At 44.7% G+C, this 17,018-nt stretch overlaps 1 protein-coding gene across 2 annotated transcripts in view; it reads left to right on the top strand.

Annotated features, from left to right (window-relative positions):
* The window catches only part of parp14rs1 (poly(ADP-ribose) polymerase family member 14-related sequence 1), a 36,240-nt gene extending 19,788 nt beyond the window's left edge, over positions 1–16,452 (top strand). For both annotated transcript variants that reach the window (XM_071412153.1, XM_071412154.1), the window contains 6 exons: positions 3,174–3,350; positions 3,780–3,992; positions 4,249–4,872; positions 8,422–8,567; positions 14,533–14,707; positions 15,450–16,452. In XM_071412153.1, the coding sequence (XP_071268254.1) occupies positions 3,174–3,350; positions 3,780–3,992; positions 4,249–4,872; positions 8,422–8,567; positions 14,533–14,707; positions 15,450–15,733 (1,619 nt within the window). In that variant the 3' untranslated portion in view covers positions 15,734–16,452. The remainder of the gene's footprint in view (positions 1–3,173; positions 3,351–3,779; positions 3,993–4,248; positions 4,873–8,421; positions 8,568–14,532; positions 14,708–15,449) is intronic.
* The last annotated feature ends 566 nt before the right edge of the window (positions 16,453–17,018 follow it).

The raw sequence follows: 17,018 nt of genomic DNA, 5'->3' as shown, positions 1-17,018 counted from the left end.
GTCTTCTGGTCTGATGAAACAAAAATAGAACTGTTTGGCCATAATGACCATCGTTATGTTTGGAGGAAAAAGGGGGAGGCTTGCAAGCAGAAGAACAACATCCCAACCGTGAAGCACGGGGGTGGCAGCATCATGTTGTGGGGGTGCTTTGCTGCAGGAGGGACTGGTGGACTTCACAAAATAGATGGCATCATGAGGAAGGAAAATTGTGGATATATTGAAGCAACATCTCAAGACAACAGTCAGGAAGTTAAAGCTTGGTTGCAAATAGGTCTTCCAAATGGACAATGACCCCAAGCATACTTCCAAAGCCCTGACCTCAATCCTATAGAAAATTTGTGGGCAGAACTGAAAAAGCGTGTGCGAGCAAGGAGACCTACAAACCTGACTCAGTTACACCAGCTCTGTCAGGAGGAATGGGCCAAAATTCACCCAACTTATTGTGGAAGGCTACCCAAAACGTTTGACCCAAGTTAAACAATTTAAAGACAATGCTACCAAATACTAATTGAGTGTATGTAAACTTCTGACCAACTGGGAATGTGATGAAAGAAATAAAAGCTGAAATAAGTCATTCTCTCTACTATTATACTGACATTTCACATTCTTAAAATAAAGTGGTGATCCTAACTGACCTAAAACAGCCATATTTTTACTAGGATTAAATGTCAGGGATTGTGAAACTGAGCTTAAATGTATTTGGCTAAGGTGTATGTAAACTTCCGACTTCAACTATACATACCTGTCTCCCTAGCCCAGTGGTTCTTAACCTGGGTTCGATCGAACACCAGGGGTTCGGTGAGTCAGTCTCAGGGGTTCGGCGGAGGTCAAGACACACATCCGACTCATATGATTCGTGATGACACGCCCCGCTTGGCCATCATTGGCTGCAGGTGATCACGCTACATCGCTTGGCCTATCTGTGCTGCAGGGAATTTGGTGCGCTCAGTAGTCGACTTGTGACTGTCGTGATGGTACGTCTTGTGATTTCTTTCTTAATATTTTAATCCCTTCATACTTACTATGTCGAGCAAAAAAAGAAAGTGGTCGGACGAATATGTACAATCTGGATTCACATGTATAACGGAACATGATGGGAGTCAGCGTCCTAACTGCATGATTTGCAATGCCAAGTTGAGCAATTCTAGTCTAGCACCGGCAAAACTAAGAGAACACTTCCTTAAGCTGCATGGAGATGGAAAATACAAGAACACAACGCTCGCTGAATTCAAGGTGAAGAGAGACAGATTCGATGAAAAGGCTACTCGGCCTGTTCTCGGCTTTGTACCCATCAACAAACCGATCCTCACAGCATCGTACGAAGTTGCTTACCTGATCGCAAAGCAGGGCAAACCACACACCATTGGTGAAACACTCATAAAACCAGCTGTGTTGAAGATGGCGAATATCATGCTGGGAAAAGAGGCTGAAGTTAAGTTATCCCAAATTCCTCTTTCAAATGACACCACAGACGTTTCCAATCTAAGCCAGCTTGCTGTATTCGTGCGCTATGTGAAAGACGATGTGATAAAGGAAGATTTTTTTATTTTGTAAGCCTCTTACAACAACAACTAAGGCAGCCGATGTGAAGAAACTTGTGGATGACTTCTTCAAAGACAACAATATTTCGTGGGATATGGTTTCTGCAGTTTGTTCGGACGGAGCTCCAGTCATGCTGGGAAGAAAGTCTGGTTTTGGTGCGCTAGTGAAAGCCAATGCACCACACATCATTGTTACGCATTGTGTTCTGCACAGGCATGCGTTGCCTCCAAAACTGGCAGAAGTATTAAAAATTGTAGTGGAATGCGTGAACTAGTGCTCTGAGGCACCGCATCTTCAGTGAGCTGTGTAAAGAAATGGGCTCTGAATTCGAGGTTCTTCTGTACCATTCTAACGTTCGGTGGTTATCCCGGGGACAGGTGCTGAATCGTGTTTTTGCCGTGCGTGTGGAATTAGCCCTGTTTTTGCAAGAGCACCAACATTGTCATGCAGATTGCTTCAAAAATTCTGAGTTCATTCTCATTTTAGCGTACATGGCTGATATCTTCGCAGCTCTCAATCATCTCAATCAAAAGATGCAGGGCGGTGGAGTCAACATCATCGAAGCGGAGGAAAACCTGAAGGCTTTTCAAAAAAAGCTACCGTTATGGAAACGACGAACAGAGAACGATAACTTCGCAAACTTTCCCCTGCTGGACGACTGTGTAAGTAAGATCGAAGATGTATCTGGAATCGGAGACATTTCTGTACCTGCGGAACTGAAGCAAGCAATTGCCACGCACTTAGATGAGCTTGCAAAGTCTCTTGACGGATACTTCCCTACAAGAGAGTCATATCCAGCATGGGTGAGACAGCCGTTCACGTTTAGTGTTGAGACAACAGATGTCAATGATGAATACCTCAATGAAATCATTGAAATTCAGCAGAGCCAGGTTCAACAGCAACTCTTCAGAACAACAATGCTTTCAACGTTTTGGTGTCAACAAATGGTAACGTTATTGCTAAGAAAGCTCTGGAGATTTTCATACCGTTTGTTACAACATATCTTTGCGAGCAATCCTTTTTGAGGATGCTGGACATAAAAACGAAGAAAAGGAACAGACTTTGTTGCGAAAATGACATGAGAGTGGCACTTGCCAAGGTGAAGCCGCGCATTTCTGAACTGGTCTCTTAAAGGCAACAGCAGAAGTCACACTGATTTGCAGTAAATATTCATTATTATGTTTTTGTTTTTGTGTGAAAATCATGTTTTGATGATTTTGTTCTTTGAACACACGGTGTTGATGTTGATGCATGGTTCATTTTGTGCACCAGTAAAATATATACCTATGTTTTGAATTTGAAAAAAACATATTTTATTTTTCCAATTAAGAAGGGTTCGGTGAATGCGCATATGAAACTGGTGGGGTTCAGTACCTCCAACAAGGTTAAGAACCACTGCCCTAGCCTCTGCTTCCTACTGTCCTGTCATGAAAATATAAAAAATACGTCATGGATTTTTAAAATGTATTTGAACCTTGCCTCAAGATATGTTCCTTGTCCTGGTATACAATCAGGAAACTCTCCCTTAGAAATGTTCTGAATCTCTAAATTCCAAGTACATATGGGCACTGCTCTGCCTACTGAAATCAATGTACAGTAAAACAATTAATGTATACAATGTATATTTCCAGGAGCCCAGCCTAACAATGGAGTGATACTTACCCAGCCGGGCAACATGCGGTGTAAGAAGATCATCCACATGGTTGGTCAGACGGACCCAAAGAAGATCCAGGAGTCGGTCAAAGGAGCACTGCAAATGTGTGCACAGAATAACCTCACATCCATCTCCTTCCCTGCTATCGGCACAGGTGAGTTACAAAACAGAACAGGAATGAATACTCAGGTACAAGGTTTAGATAGCTGGCACTACCAAATTTCTACATTTCACCTTGCTCTCACCTTGCTCTCTCCTCCTCTCTGATTCTGGGAATTGTCCAACTGGGATTTTGGGAAAAACCTGGGAATTTGGGGAAAGTTACTGGAATTTTGCAACCCTAGTGAGAATCCATAGGATTGAAGGAACATGACTTGACCCACTTGAATACTAGCTGTTTGCTAAGTGCTTTGTTTTTTAAACTTTGCCCTCCATTAGACAGTAAAAGTTAACAGGCATATTCATATTCATAAACTCTTTGTTTCATTCCTGGGCAATGTCTTTCAGCAATATAATATACATGTTGTTGAACTTCATATCCACACTTGCTAGGTGTGGCAACTAGCCTGTTCTCTCATTGAAGGTCAGGGCAATGTACAGGCGGGCCAGGTGGCTGACGCCATGTTGGATGCTGTTGTGGAGGTGGTGGGTCAGAAGTCCCAAAACACACTGCAGCTGGTCAGGATGGTCATCTTCCAGCCTGCCATGCTCACAGAGTTCCACAAATCTATGATGAAGAAAGAGGGCACAGACGTTGACACTCAAAAGAAGGGGAGCATCTGGGGAAAACTTAAATGTAAGGGCTACCTTATTATGTTGATAAAGAAATGAAAGGCCAGCACAAGGTATAATGCTACTCCCCAGTGCTTTCTTCCTGCACCGGGAGAAAGCATTGTGGAGCACCATTATATGTTACTGTGTGTTGGCCTTTCTTTACCCCCTAATATTTACTGCCACATAGACCTAAACAAAGTTAACTGTAGCACTAGCTCCCATTGACTAATACCCTAAGATTGCATCTAAATAATGTACTGTGTCCAATATTGGTACAGCATTGTTAACCTGGGGTAAAGCTGACATGCCACAAAAGGATGAGGATTTTGTCATCGAGGGCCAGCCAGCAGATCCAGCTTTCTTCCATATCTGCGGTGGATCTCAGGCCAGAGTGGACCAAGCCAAGCGTTGGATCAAGGACCTGATCCTGAAGGAGCAAGTCAGCAACAGCATCACCGATGACGCCATCCTCAACTTGTCTGACTCTGACCGTAAGTGCATCCACGAAATGCAGACCACCATGGGAGTGAGTGTGAGGATAGAATACAATTCTTCCAGGGAGGAAGCTATGCTCACGATCGAGGGCCTTAGCAAGGATGTCCTCAATGCAGTCAACGAGATCCAGGAGATGCTGAGGAAGGCCAGGGACAAAGAGACCTACAACAGGAACGTGGAAGTGGCCAGCAACATGGTGGAGTGGCAGTATCAGCAGCAGTCAGGGGGGCAGTACCAGAGCTTTGACCCCATCCCCAACTTCCATCTGGAGCAGGCGCTGGAGAGGAAGTTGCCCCACATAGCGGTCTCTTTCCAGGGGCAGATGTACAAGGTCACCCTGCCTGACGGGCCTGCTACAGATACCCATAACAACAGCCTCAAAATTAGACGCATCGACAAGTTTGCAGGTACTCTTCCCTTTGGTATTTACAAAGCATATGTGTATTCCATACAGCGTGAACTCTTACAATTTTAACCATACTTACCAAGGGGATAAGCTAAGTTCCTCATGTATTAGATACAATTTGTCTGTTGTTCACAAATGTGCTTTACATACAGAAAATGCACTGTTTAGAAATCCCCAACAAGAAGATTAACATGGCATAGACACAGAATCATATATATATATATATATATATATATATATATATATATATACAGTGGGGAGAACAAGTATTTGATACACTGCCGATTTTGCAGGTTTTCCTACTTACAAAGCATGTAGAGGTCTGTAATTTTTATCATAGGTACACTTCAACTGTGAGAGACGGAATCTAAAACAAAAATCCAGAAAATCACATTGTATGATTTTTAAGTAATTCATTTGCATTTTATTGCATGACATAAGTATTTGATCACCTACCAACCAGTAAGAATTCCGGCTCTCACAGACCTGTTAGTTTTTCTTTAAGAAGCCCTCCTGTTCTCCACTCATTACCTGTATTAACTGCACCTGTTTGAACTCGTTACCTGTATAAAAGACACCTGTCCACACACTCAATCAAACAGACTCCAACCTCTCCACAATGGCCAAGACCAGAGAGCTGTGTAAGGACATCAAGGATAAAATTGTAGACCTGCACAAGGCTGGGATGGGCTACAGGACAATAGGCAAGCAGCTTGGTGAGAAGGCAACAACTGTTGGCGCAATTATTAGAAAATAGAAGAAAATAGAAGAAGTTCAAGATGATGGTCAATCACCCTCGGTCTGGGGCTCCATGCAAGATCTCACCTCGTGGGGCATCAATGATCATGAGGAAGGTGAGGGATCAGCCCAGAACTACACGGCAGGACCTGGTCAATGACCTGAAGAGAGCTGGGACCACAGTCTCAAAGAAAACCATTAGTAACACACTACGCCGTCATGGATTAAAATCCTGCAGCGCACACAAGGTCCCCCTGCTCAAGCAGGCGCATGTCCAGGCCCGTCTGAAGTTTGCCAATGACCATCTGGATGATCCAGAGGAGGAATGGGAGAAGGTCATGTGGTCTGATGATTCAAAAATAGAGCTTTTTGGTCTAAACTCCACTCGCCGTGTTTGGAGGAAGAAGAAGGATGAGTACAACCCCAAGAACACCATCCCAACCGTGAAGCATGGAGGTGGAAACATCATTCTTTGGGGATGCTTTTCTGCAAAGGGGACAGGACGACTGCACCGTATTGAGGGGAGGATGGATGGGGCCATGTATTGCGAGATCTTAGCCAACAACCTCCTTCCCTCAGTAAGAGCATTGATGATGGGTCGTGGCTGGGTCTTCCAGCATGACAACGACCCGAAACACACAGCCAGGGCAACTAAGGAGTGGCTCCGTAAGAAGTATCTCAAGGTCCTGGAGTGGCCTAGCCAGTCTCCAGACCTGAACCCAATAGAAAATCTTTGGAGGGAGCTGAAAGTCCGTATTGCCCAGCGACAGCCCCGAAACCTGAAGGATCTGGAGAAGGTCTGTATGGAGGAGTGGGCCAAAATCCCTGCTGCAGTGTGTGCAAACCTGGTCAAGAACTACAGGAAACGTATGATCTCTGTAATTGCAAACAAAGGATTCAGTACCAAATATTAAGTTCTGCTTTTCTGATGTATCAAATACTTATGTCTTGCAATAAAATGCTAATTAATTACTTAAAAATCATACAATGTGATTTTCGGGATTTTTGTTTTAGATTCCGTCTCTCACAGTTGAAGTGTACCTATGATAAAAATTACAGACCTCTACATGCTTTGTAAGTAGGAAAACCTGCAAAATCGGCAGTGTATCAAATACTTGTTCTCCCCACTGTATATATATATACAGTGGGGCAAAAAAGTATTTAGTCAGCCACCAATTGTGCAAGTTCTCCCACTTAAAAAGATGAGAGAGGCCTGTAGTTTTCATCATAGGTACACTTCAACTATGACAGACAAAATAAGGAAAAAAAATCCAGAAAATCACATTGTAGGATTTTTTATGAATTTATTTGCAAATTATGGTGGAAAATAAGTATTTGGTCAATAACAAAAGTTTATCTCAAAACTTTGTTATATACCCTTTGTTGGCAATGACAGAGGTCAAACGTTTTCTCTAAGTCTTCACAAGGTTTTCACACACTGTTGCTGGTATTTTGGCCCATTCCTCCATGCAGATCTCCTCTAGAGCAGTGATGTTTTGGGGCTGTTGCTGGGCAACACTGACTTTCAACTCCCTCCAAAGATTTTCTATGGGGTTGAGATCTGGAGACTGGCTAGGCCACTCCAGGACCTTGAAATGCTTCTTACGAAGCCACTCCTTCGTTGCCCGGGCGGTGTGTTTGGGATCATTGTCATGCTGAAAGACCCAGCCACGTTTCATCTTCAATGCCCTTGCTGATGGAAGGAGGTTTTCACTCAAAATCTCACGATACATGGCCCCATTCATTCTTTCCTTTACACGGATGAGTCGTCCTGGTCCCTTTGCAGAAAAACAGCCCCAAAGCATGATGTTTCCACCCCATGCTTCACAGTAGGTATGGTGTTCTTTGGATGCAACTCAGCATTCTTTGTCCTCCAAACACGACGAGTTGAGTTTTTACCAAAAGGTTCTATTTTGGTTTCATCTGACCATATGACATTCTCCCAATCTTCTTCTGGATCATCCAAATGCTCTCTAGCAAACTTCAGACGGGCCTGGACATGTACTGGCTTAAGCAGGGGGACACGTCTGGCACTGCAGGATTTGAGTCCCTGGCGGCGTAGTGTGTTACTGATGGTAGGCTTTGTTACTTTGGTCCCAGCTCTCTGCAGGTCATTCACTAGGTCCCCCCGTGTGGTTCTGGGATTTTTGCTCACCGTTCTTGTGATCATTTTGACCCCACGGGGTGAGATCTTGCGTGGAGCCCCAGATCGAGGGAGATTATCAGTGGTCTTGTATGTCTTCCATTTCCTAATAATTGCTCCCACAGTTGATTTCTTCAAACCAAGCTGCTTACCTATTGCAGATTCAGTCTTCCCAGCCTGGTGCAGGTCTACAATTTTGTTTCTGGTGTCCTTTGACAGCTCTTTGGTCTTGGCCATAGTGGAGTTTGGAGTGTGACTGTTTGAGGTTGTGGACAGGGGTCTTTTATACTGATAACAAGTTCAAACAGGTGCCATTAATACAGGTAACGAGTGGAGGACAGAGGAGCCTCTTAAAGAAGAAGTTACAGGTCTGTGAGAGCCAGAAATCTTGCTTGTTTGTAGGTGACCAAATACTTATTTTCCACCATAATTTGCAAATAAATTCATTAAAAATCCTACAATGTGATTTTCGGGAATTTTTTTCTCATTTTGTCTGTCATAGTTGAAGTGTACCTATGATGAAAATTACAGGCCTCTCTCATCTTTTTAAGTGGGAGAACTTGCACAATTGGTGGCCGACTAAATACTTTTTTGCCCCACTGTATATAGAAACAATTAATGAAGATGCCAGCTTAAGGACATTAACTTTGTATTCTGTGCTCCCTCCAGCTCAACCCATTGACAGTCTCCCTCAGCATTGGGATGCCATGCCAGCAAACACGTCATGCCATTCCTGCCTCATTCAGCCAGGAAGCCCAGAGCACAATGAAGTCTTAAACTTGTTCCAAGCCACCTGCGCCAACATCGTTTTAAAGGTACCTATTGTTCCTAAAGCTACATCCATTGTAGTTATTGTTATGTCTTGGTATATGCTGGGTGTTATTAGCATGGGTGAGGGATGATTTGTTCACTTTCACTCATCTGTTGGTCTCTTGAGATCACAGGATGTGCCATAGGGGTGTGACATTTAAACAAATTTGGGATCGTTAATGTTTAGAAAAATATCCTAAGCGAAAACCTTTAATTTCATTTTTTACCAAGTTAAAATCACAAAACTACCACTAACAGGTCCTGATCATCATCATAAAGGCAAATAAAAAATATTAAACAAATAACTAATGCAACAATGTTGTAAGTCGGAGGAGATATGCATCTGGCAAATTATTTGCCACGGCTCTAAAGCGTTCTGAACGTCGTCGTTGATAACAGTTTGAAAAATGGTGAAGACTGAAGCTGGGAAGTGACAGCAGCGAAATCTGTATGGCAATACTTTGAGAAGTTAAATGAGAAGGGGATGAAATGCAAAATTTGCGAGGTGGAATTGAGCTACATTGGCTGTACAGGTGCAGTGCTGAAGGGGAGGCACCGTGAGACCCAACCCAGTGCTGGCAGCAGTGCGAGAAGGGACGGAGTGAGAAAATCAGTGCTGATTAGAGAAATGATTGCAGTTGATATGGAGCTATTGTCAATGGTAGAGGATGTCGGCGTCAATACCCTAATGGCATATCTAGAACCAGACTACAAGATGCCATGTCGAAAAACCGTGACGGCCCTGATGTAGAAATTGTACAATGAATGCTCTGCAAGAACAAATCGTGAGCTTTCAATCACCATACGTGGCGTTAACAGATTGTTGAACGTCTATGAACATGCTGTCATGCATCACTATGACGAGTTATCACATTGATGAGAAATGGGACATGAAGTCTAATGTACTGACAACTGAGAACATGGAGGAGAGGCACACAACAGAGAACCTAAAACGGCATTAATACCATTGTTGCTGAGTGGGTGAGGGACAGCAGTAAGGAGTGCCGTCTGGTAGAGGCCAATACTGCGGTAGATTGAAGTGCATTACCCCCTAGTAGCGGTTATACACAGGACTAGAGGTCGACCGATTATGATTTTTCAATGCCGATAACGATTATTGGAGGACAAAAAAAGCCGATACCGATTAATCGGACGTTTTTTTTTGTTTTTTTTTAACATTTAAAAAAAATATATATCATACACACACACACACATTTTTGTAATAATGACAATTGCAACAATACTGAATGAACAATGAACACTTTTATTTTAACTTAATATAATACATAAATACACACACGCACACAGCTCTGAAGTGACAATGATACTGAAGAGTCTGCTTAGGAGACAAATACTCTCAACTGTTTGAATAAAAATAGAGTAAGTTACCTGTGATGAATGTTGAAAACAAAAACTTTAATTTCTATGTGCAGGAAATCCTATTTTAATAATGGGCATGGTAAGAATTGACGACCAAAGTGCGAGTCATAATTCCCATGACACCTAGCAAAATCTGAAAAGCGGTTCCTTCATTTATTCCATAGGATATTTTTTAGATTCACTTAAAATAAGGTCTGTGTTTCGTGTAGGCTTACATCACCGTGCCAATTTTATAACTGTGTAGATATCCATAGGACAAGGTAACTCTGATATTGGCTAAATATAAGCGAAGATAAAAAAAAATTGTAGAGTGGATTTATGAAAATATGTTGACAAACGTTACCTTATCCTAGTGAGATTTACACGGGTATCAAAACGTCGAGGCGGTTTAAGCCTGCACGAAACACAGACCTTATTTGAAGTAGATCAAGACATTCTCTATGGAAGACATGAACGGTAAAGTAACGAAGGAACCCCTTTCAAATTCAGCCGCAAGTTATTACAGGAATTATAACGCGTCGACTATTTCTCTCTAAACCATATACCTTTGACTAATCCGGAAACTATCACCTCAAACAAACCGTTTATTCCGTTCCGTATTTTATCTAACGGGTGGCATCCATGAGTCTGTAACGGCTTTCCTCCTTGAAAGAAGGAGAGGACCAAAATGCAGCGCGGTTATTGTTCAACATGTTTAATAAGATGATAAACAGTGAACATTAACAAACAACAAAATAACAAACGTGAAAGCCGAGACAGTCCTATCTGGTGCAGAACACAAACACAGAGACAGGAAACAATCACCCACAAAATCCCAACACAAAACAAGCCTCCTATATATGTAAGTCGCTCTGGATAAGAGCGTCTGCTAAATGACTTAAATGTAAATATGATTCTCAATCAGGGACAACGATTACCAGCTGCCTCTGATTGAGAACCATATTAGGCTGGACACAGAAACAGACAAACTAGACACACAACATAGAATTCCCACCCAGCTCACGTCCTGACCAACACTAAACAAGCAAAACACATAAGAACTCTGGTCAGGACGTTACAGTACCCCCCTCCTGAGGTGCGGACTCCGAACGCACCCCTACAACTCAAGAGGAGGGTCTGGGTGGGCATCTGTCCGCGGTGGCGGCTCCGGCGCAGGACGAGGACACCACTCCACCACTGTCTTTGTCCCCCTCCTTAGCGTCCTTTGAGTGGCGACCCTCGCCCACGACCTTGGCCTAAGAATCCTCCCCAAGGCCCCCACATGATTTAGGAGGTAGCTCAGGACAGAGAGGTAGCTCAGGACAGAGAGGTAGCTCAGGACAGAGAGGTAGCTCAGGACAGAGAGGTAGCTCAGGACAGAGAGGTGGCTCAGGACAGAGAGGTGGCTCAGGACAGAGAGGTGGCTCAGGACAGAGAGGTGGCTCAGGACAGAGAGGTGGCTCAGGACAGAGAGGTGGCTCAGGACAGAGAGGTGGCTCAGGACTGTAGGGCGGCTCATGACTGTAGGGCGGCTCATGACTGTAGGGCGGCTCATGACTGTCTGGCGGCTCATGACTGTCTGGCAGCTCCTGACTGGCTGGCGGCTCTGGCAGCTCCTGACTGGCTGGCGGCTCTGGCGGCTCCTGACTGGCTGGCGGCTCTGGCGGCTCCTGACTGGCTGGCGGCTCTGGCGGCTCCTGACTGGCTGGCGGCTCTGGCGGCTCCTGACTGGCTGGCGGCTCTGGCGGCTCCTGACTGACTGGCGGCTCCTGACTGGCTGGCGGCTCCTGACTGGCTGGCGGCTCCTGACTGGCTGGCGGCTCTGGCGGCTCCTGACTGACGGACGGCTCTAGCGGCTCCTGACTGACGGACGGCTCTAGCGGCTCCTGACTGACGGACGGCTCTAATGGCTCGGGACAGACGGGCGGCTCTGAAGGCTCGTGGTAGACGGATGGCTCAGATGGCGCTGGGCAGACGGATGGCTCAGACGGCGCTGGGCAGACGGATGGCTCAGACGGCGCTGGGCAGACGGATGGCTCAGACGGCGCTGGGCAGACGGATGGCTCAGACGGCGCTGGGCAGACGGATGGCTCAGACGGCGCTGGGCAGACGAGCAGTGCAGGCGGCGTTAGGCAGGCAGGCAGTACAGACGGTGCTGGGCAGACGAGCAGTGCAGGCGGCGTTGGCAGACGGCCGACTCTGACCTGCTGAAGCGCACAGTAGGCCTGGTGCGTGGTGCCGGAACTGGTGGTACCGGACTGGAGACACGCACCTTAAGGCTAGTGCGGGGAGCAGGAACAGGGCCCACTGGTTTCTCAAAGCGCACTATAGGCCTGGTGCGTGGTGCCGGAACTGGTGGTACCGGACTGAGGGCACGCACCTCAGGGCGAGTGCGGGGAGAAGGAACAGTGCGTACAGGGCTCTGGAGACGCACAGGAGGCTTGATGCGTGGTGCCGGAACTGGAGGCACTGGGCTGGAGACACGCACCACAGGGAGAGTGCTTGGAGGAGGAACAGGTCTCTGGAGACGCATTGGAAGCCTGGTGCGTGGTGTCGGCACTGATGGTACTGGGCTGGGGCGGGAAGGTGGCGCCGGATATACCGGACCGTGCAGGCGTACTGGCTCCCTTGAGCATTGAGCCTGCCCAACCTTACCTGGTTGAATGCTCCCCGTAGCCCGTCCAGTGCGGGGAGGTGGAATAACCCGCACTGGGCTGTGTTGGCGAACCGGGGACACCATTCGTAAGGCTGGTGCCATGTACACCGGCCCGAGGAGGCGTACTGGAGGCCAGATATGTTGAGCCGGCTTCATGGCACTTGGCTCAATGCTCATTCTAGCCCGCCCAGTGCGGGGAGGTGGAATAACCCGCACCGGGCTATGCACACGTACAGGAGACACCGTGCGCTCTTCCGCATAACACGGTGTCTGCCCGTACTCCCGCTCTCCACGGTAAGCATGGGAAGTGGGCGCAGGTTTCCTACCTGCCCTCGCCACACTACCCTTTATCCCCCCCCCCAAGAAATATTTGGGTGAGCCTCTCGGGTTTCCAGCCACTCTGCCTTGCAAGCGCCTCATAATGCCGCCTCTCCGCTTTTGATGCCTCCAGTTCCGCTTTGGGGCGGCGACACTCCTCTGGCTCTGCCCAGGGTCCTTCTCCGTCTAGAATCTCCTCCCATGTCCATTCCTCCTTGTACCACTGCTGCTGTTGCTGCTGCCCGTTTCCACGCTGCTTGGTCCGGGTTTGGTGGGTGATTCTGTACCGGCTTTCCTCCTGGAAAGAAGGAGAGGACCAAAATGCAGCGCGGTTATTGTTCAACGTGTTTAATAAGATGATAAACAGTGAACATTAACAAACAACAAAATAACAAACGTGAAAGCCGAGACAGTCCTATCTGGTGCAGAACACAAACACAGAGACAGGAAACAATCACCCACAAAATCCCAACACAAAACAAGCCTCCTATATATGATTCTTAATCAGGGACAACGATTACCAGCTGCCTCTGATTGAGAACCATATTAGGCTGGACACAGAAACAGACAAACTAGACACACAACATAGAATTCCCACCCAGCTCACGTCCTGACCAACACTAAACAAGCAAAACACATAAGAACTCTGGTCAGGACGTTACAGAGTCTAAATATTCCTGTTACATTGCACAACCTTCAATGTTGTCATAATTACGTAAAGTTCTGGCAAATTAGTTCGCAAAGAGCCAGGCGGCCCAAACTGTTGCATATACCCTGACTCTGTGTGCAATGAACGCAAGAGAAATGACACAATTTCACCTGGTTAATATTGCCTGCTAACCTGGATTTCTTTTAGCTTAATATGCAGGTTTAAAAATATATACTTGTGTATTGATTTTAAGAAAGGCATTGATGTTTATGGTTAAGTACACATTGGAGCAATGACAGTCATTGATTGATTGTTTTTTATAAGATAAGTTTAATGCTAGCTAGCAACTTACCTTAGCTTACTGCATTCGCTAACAGGCAGGCTCCTCGTGGAGTGAATGTAACTCCTCATGGAGTGAATGCAAGATTGGATCCCCCGAGCTGACAAGGTTAAAAATCTGTCGTTCTGCCTCGTTCCTAGGCCGTCATTGAAAATAAGAATGTGTTCTTAACTGACTTGCCTAGTTAAATAAAGATTAAATAAAGGTGTAAAAAAAAAAAAAAATCGGCAAATTGGTGCCCAAAAATACCGATTTCCGATTGTTATGAAAACTTGAAATCGACCTCTACACAGGACCATATCTGAATTGTTAATTCACGTCATGTTATGATAAAAAAAACATTTCAATGAGAAATTGCAATTTAAACGTTAAGAGTTGTTTGATTTGTCACATCCTTAATCTGCCATATGAAATGGTTTGTTTATTATAGGCTTTGATTGTTAGTATTTGGTTAGGCACTTGGAATAACAATAAAGCACCAAACAGTACTGCTAGTCTTCCTGGTAGCCAGCTATTTAATTTTTATTTTATTTTAGCCCACAAAGGCGAAGAATCATCTAAAAACTAAGGTTTATGGAATGTACGAAGGACACATTTTAGAGTCTATTAATGGCAGATTAATAATTATTTTTCCCTGATTTATTTCAGATTGAGAGGATCCAGAACCCAAGCCTGTGGAGGAACCTCCAGATCAAGAAGGATGAAATGGAGCTCAGGAACGGTCATAAGAACAACGAGAAGAGGCTCTTCCATGGAATGTGCCACACAACCATCAATCACATCAACCACCATGGCTTCAATCGGAGCTACGCTGGGAAAAATGGTAAGATACACATACTGGGCTTTTGCCGATCTGACCATACTCGTATTTGTATCTTTAAATTGACAGTAGATAGTCAGATCAGATAATACTCGTGGTCGAAAAAATGGAAGTGTTTTAAATAGAGGTTGGCAATATACCTTATCATGTACCTGTGCTTTTATAGACCAGGAAAGCTGCAGATCAGAAGCAGCGGACGTGTGTATTCTAAACTTGCAGCAGGCATTCTGAGGGCACATCAGCGGTCTATCTTTTTTTCCTACCCTCGCTCCACTTGTTACATATTATGCACAGTGATAGTTTGCTAGCAAACATCCTCGCCATTTGATTGACCATAGTAGCAGCAGGCAGTAGCTGCTTGGTGCTTCCGGGATAAGAAGGCGGTTATTAAGGAGCGTGGTTTGGCGGGTCATGTTTCGGACGATGCATGACTCGACCTTCGCCTCTCCCGAGCCCGTTGGGGAGTTGCAGCGATGAGACAAGATCGTAATTGAAATTGGGAGAAAAATTATTTTGAAACATACTTGGATCATAATCGTATCAGGAAAATTCCTAATTTGTTTCGTTTGAGTGCTCAGCACACCCCTAATACATACCAATGAACAAGTAGCCTGTTCGCAGATCTGTTTGTTCTGTCTTGCCTACTCCTATGGTCATTGGTAAAAGCCACATGTAAACATTGTCATTCTCATATACTCAGTCTTGTCTTTGCAATAGTCTAAAATCTAAACTATAATTTTTTCAGCTGCAATGTATGGAAATGGCACATATTTTGCAGTTGCTGCCAGCTACTCTGCCAGTAACACATACTCAAGACCAGATCCACAAGGACAGAAGTATATTTTTCTCTGCCGAGTTCTGACTGGAGATTTCACAACAGGACGACAGGGGATGATAGTGCCTCCAGCTAAAAACGCTACATCTGCTCAACTCTACGACAGCGTGACAGACAACCCATTAGGGCCATCCATGTTCGTTGTATTCAACGACATTCAGGCATATCCTGAGTACTTGATCACTTTCCGCTAGACCACAGAGATAAAAGCAATGCAAAGAACACTCGTTCTTTTTATCTGCTGTGTAAAGTTTTCAGGAGCTTTTCTATGATCTGCTTTATAAATTGTCTTTTATAATGTTTCTTGAGAACTGAAAATGATTGTTACTTTTGCATGAAAAAGTGTAACTATTACAGGTTGGTTGTATAAGTTTGCCAAATGACTGTCATTTTATAATCTACAATTGATATGTCCTTTTGTTTTTACAATCTCAATGGCCACTGTGCTTTGTGCAGGTTGTACTTAGGGCTTGGGACTTCCTGTGAATGTACATCCTTGTTCACTGTCTCATTGGACGAACAACTGAAAAAAGACAAAGTACTCTGCATGGCTTGTTTTGGATTGTAGTTCAGTGTTGCCAAGTTGATTGTAAACTATGGTCAATGTCTGATAAGCACATACATTTATATGACGTGAGTTAATGGATAGAGAATATGGCTCTACGAAAGTCCCTGCCTTGTGCTGAGAAATCATGTGACACCAAATGTGCTATTAAGTGGATGTGTATGTTTATGAAATGGCCTTTCAATCAGTTTGCTTGTGCGGAGGAAAGTAAAAATAATGAATATATTTTCCAGCTATCAGATTCACACATATATATATATATATATATATATATATATGTGCTTAACAGAAATGTAAACGCTACACGTAGTTTTTCATGAGCTGAAATAATAAAAAAATCTGACATTTCCCAGATGCACAAGAAGCTTATTTCTCTCAAATGTTGTGCACAAACTTCTTTACATCCCTGTTAGTGAGCATTTCTCCTTTGCCAAGATACTTTTGTGTATATATAGTGTATGTGGACACCCCTTCAAATTAGTGGATTCAGCTATTTCAGCTACTCCCGTTGCTGTATAAAATCGAGCACACAGCTATACAATCTCCATAGAGAAACATTGGCAGTAGAATTGCCTTACTGAAGAGCTCAGTGACTTTCAACGTGGCACCGTCATAGGATGCCACCTTTCCAACAAGTCAGTTCGTCAGTGCTGTTATTGTGAAGTGGAAACGTCTAGGAGTAACAACGGCTGTAATGCATAGAATTCACAGGCTTGTATGCGAAGCAGTAATTGTTACAAAACATCTCCTGCCATGTCACTGAGTCGTGAAACAGTGTTGTTTGATGAAGGCATTGTCTGTATAGTTTTTTGGGCCTTTTCCCCCAGCATTGTCCCAGCCATATCCGCGGCAGCAGGAAGAATTAAGTCCTCCACAATAGAATGGGGCTTGCCTGTCCTAGTCACTCGGTAGCT

The sequence above is a fragment of the Salvelinus alpinus genome, chromosome 1 (genome assembly GCF_045679555.1).
Source record: "Salvelinus alpinus chromosome 1, SLU_Salpinus.1, whole genome shotgun sequence".
In the NCBI taxonomy this organism is placed as follows: Eukaryota; Metazoa; Chordata; class Actinopteri; order Salmoniformes; family Salmonidae; genus Salvelinus; species Salvelinus alpinus.
This window is presented reverse-complemented; position numbering and strand designations above follow the sequence as displayed.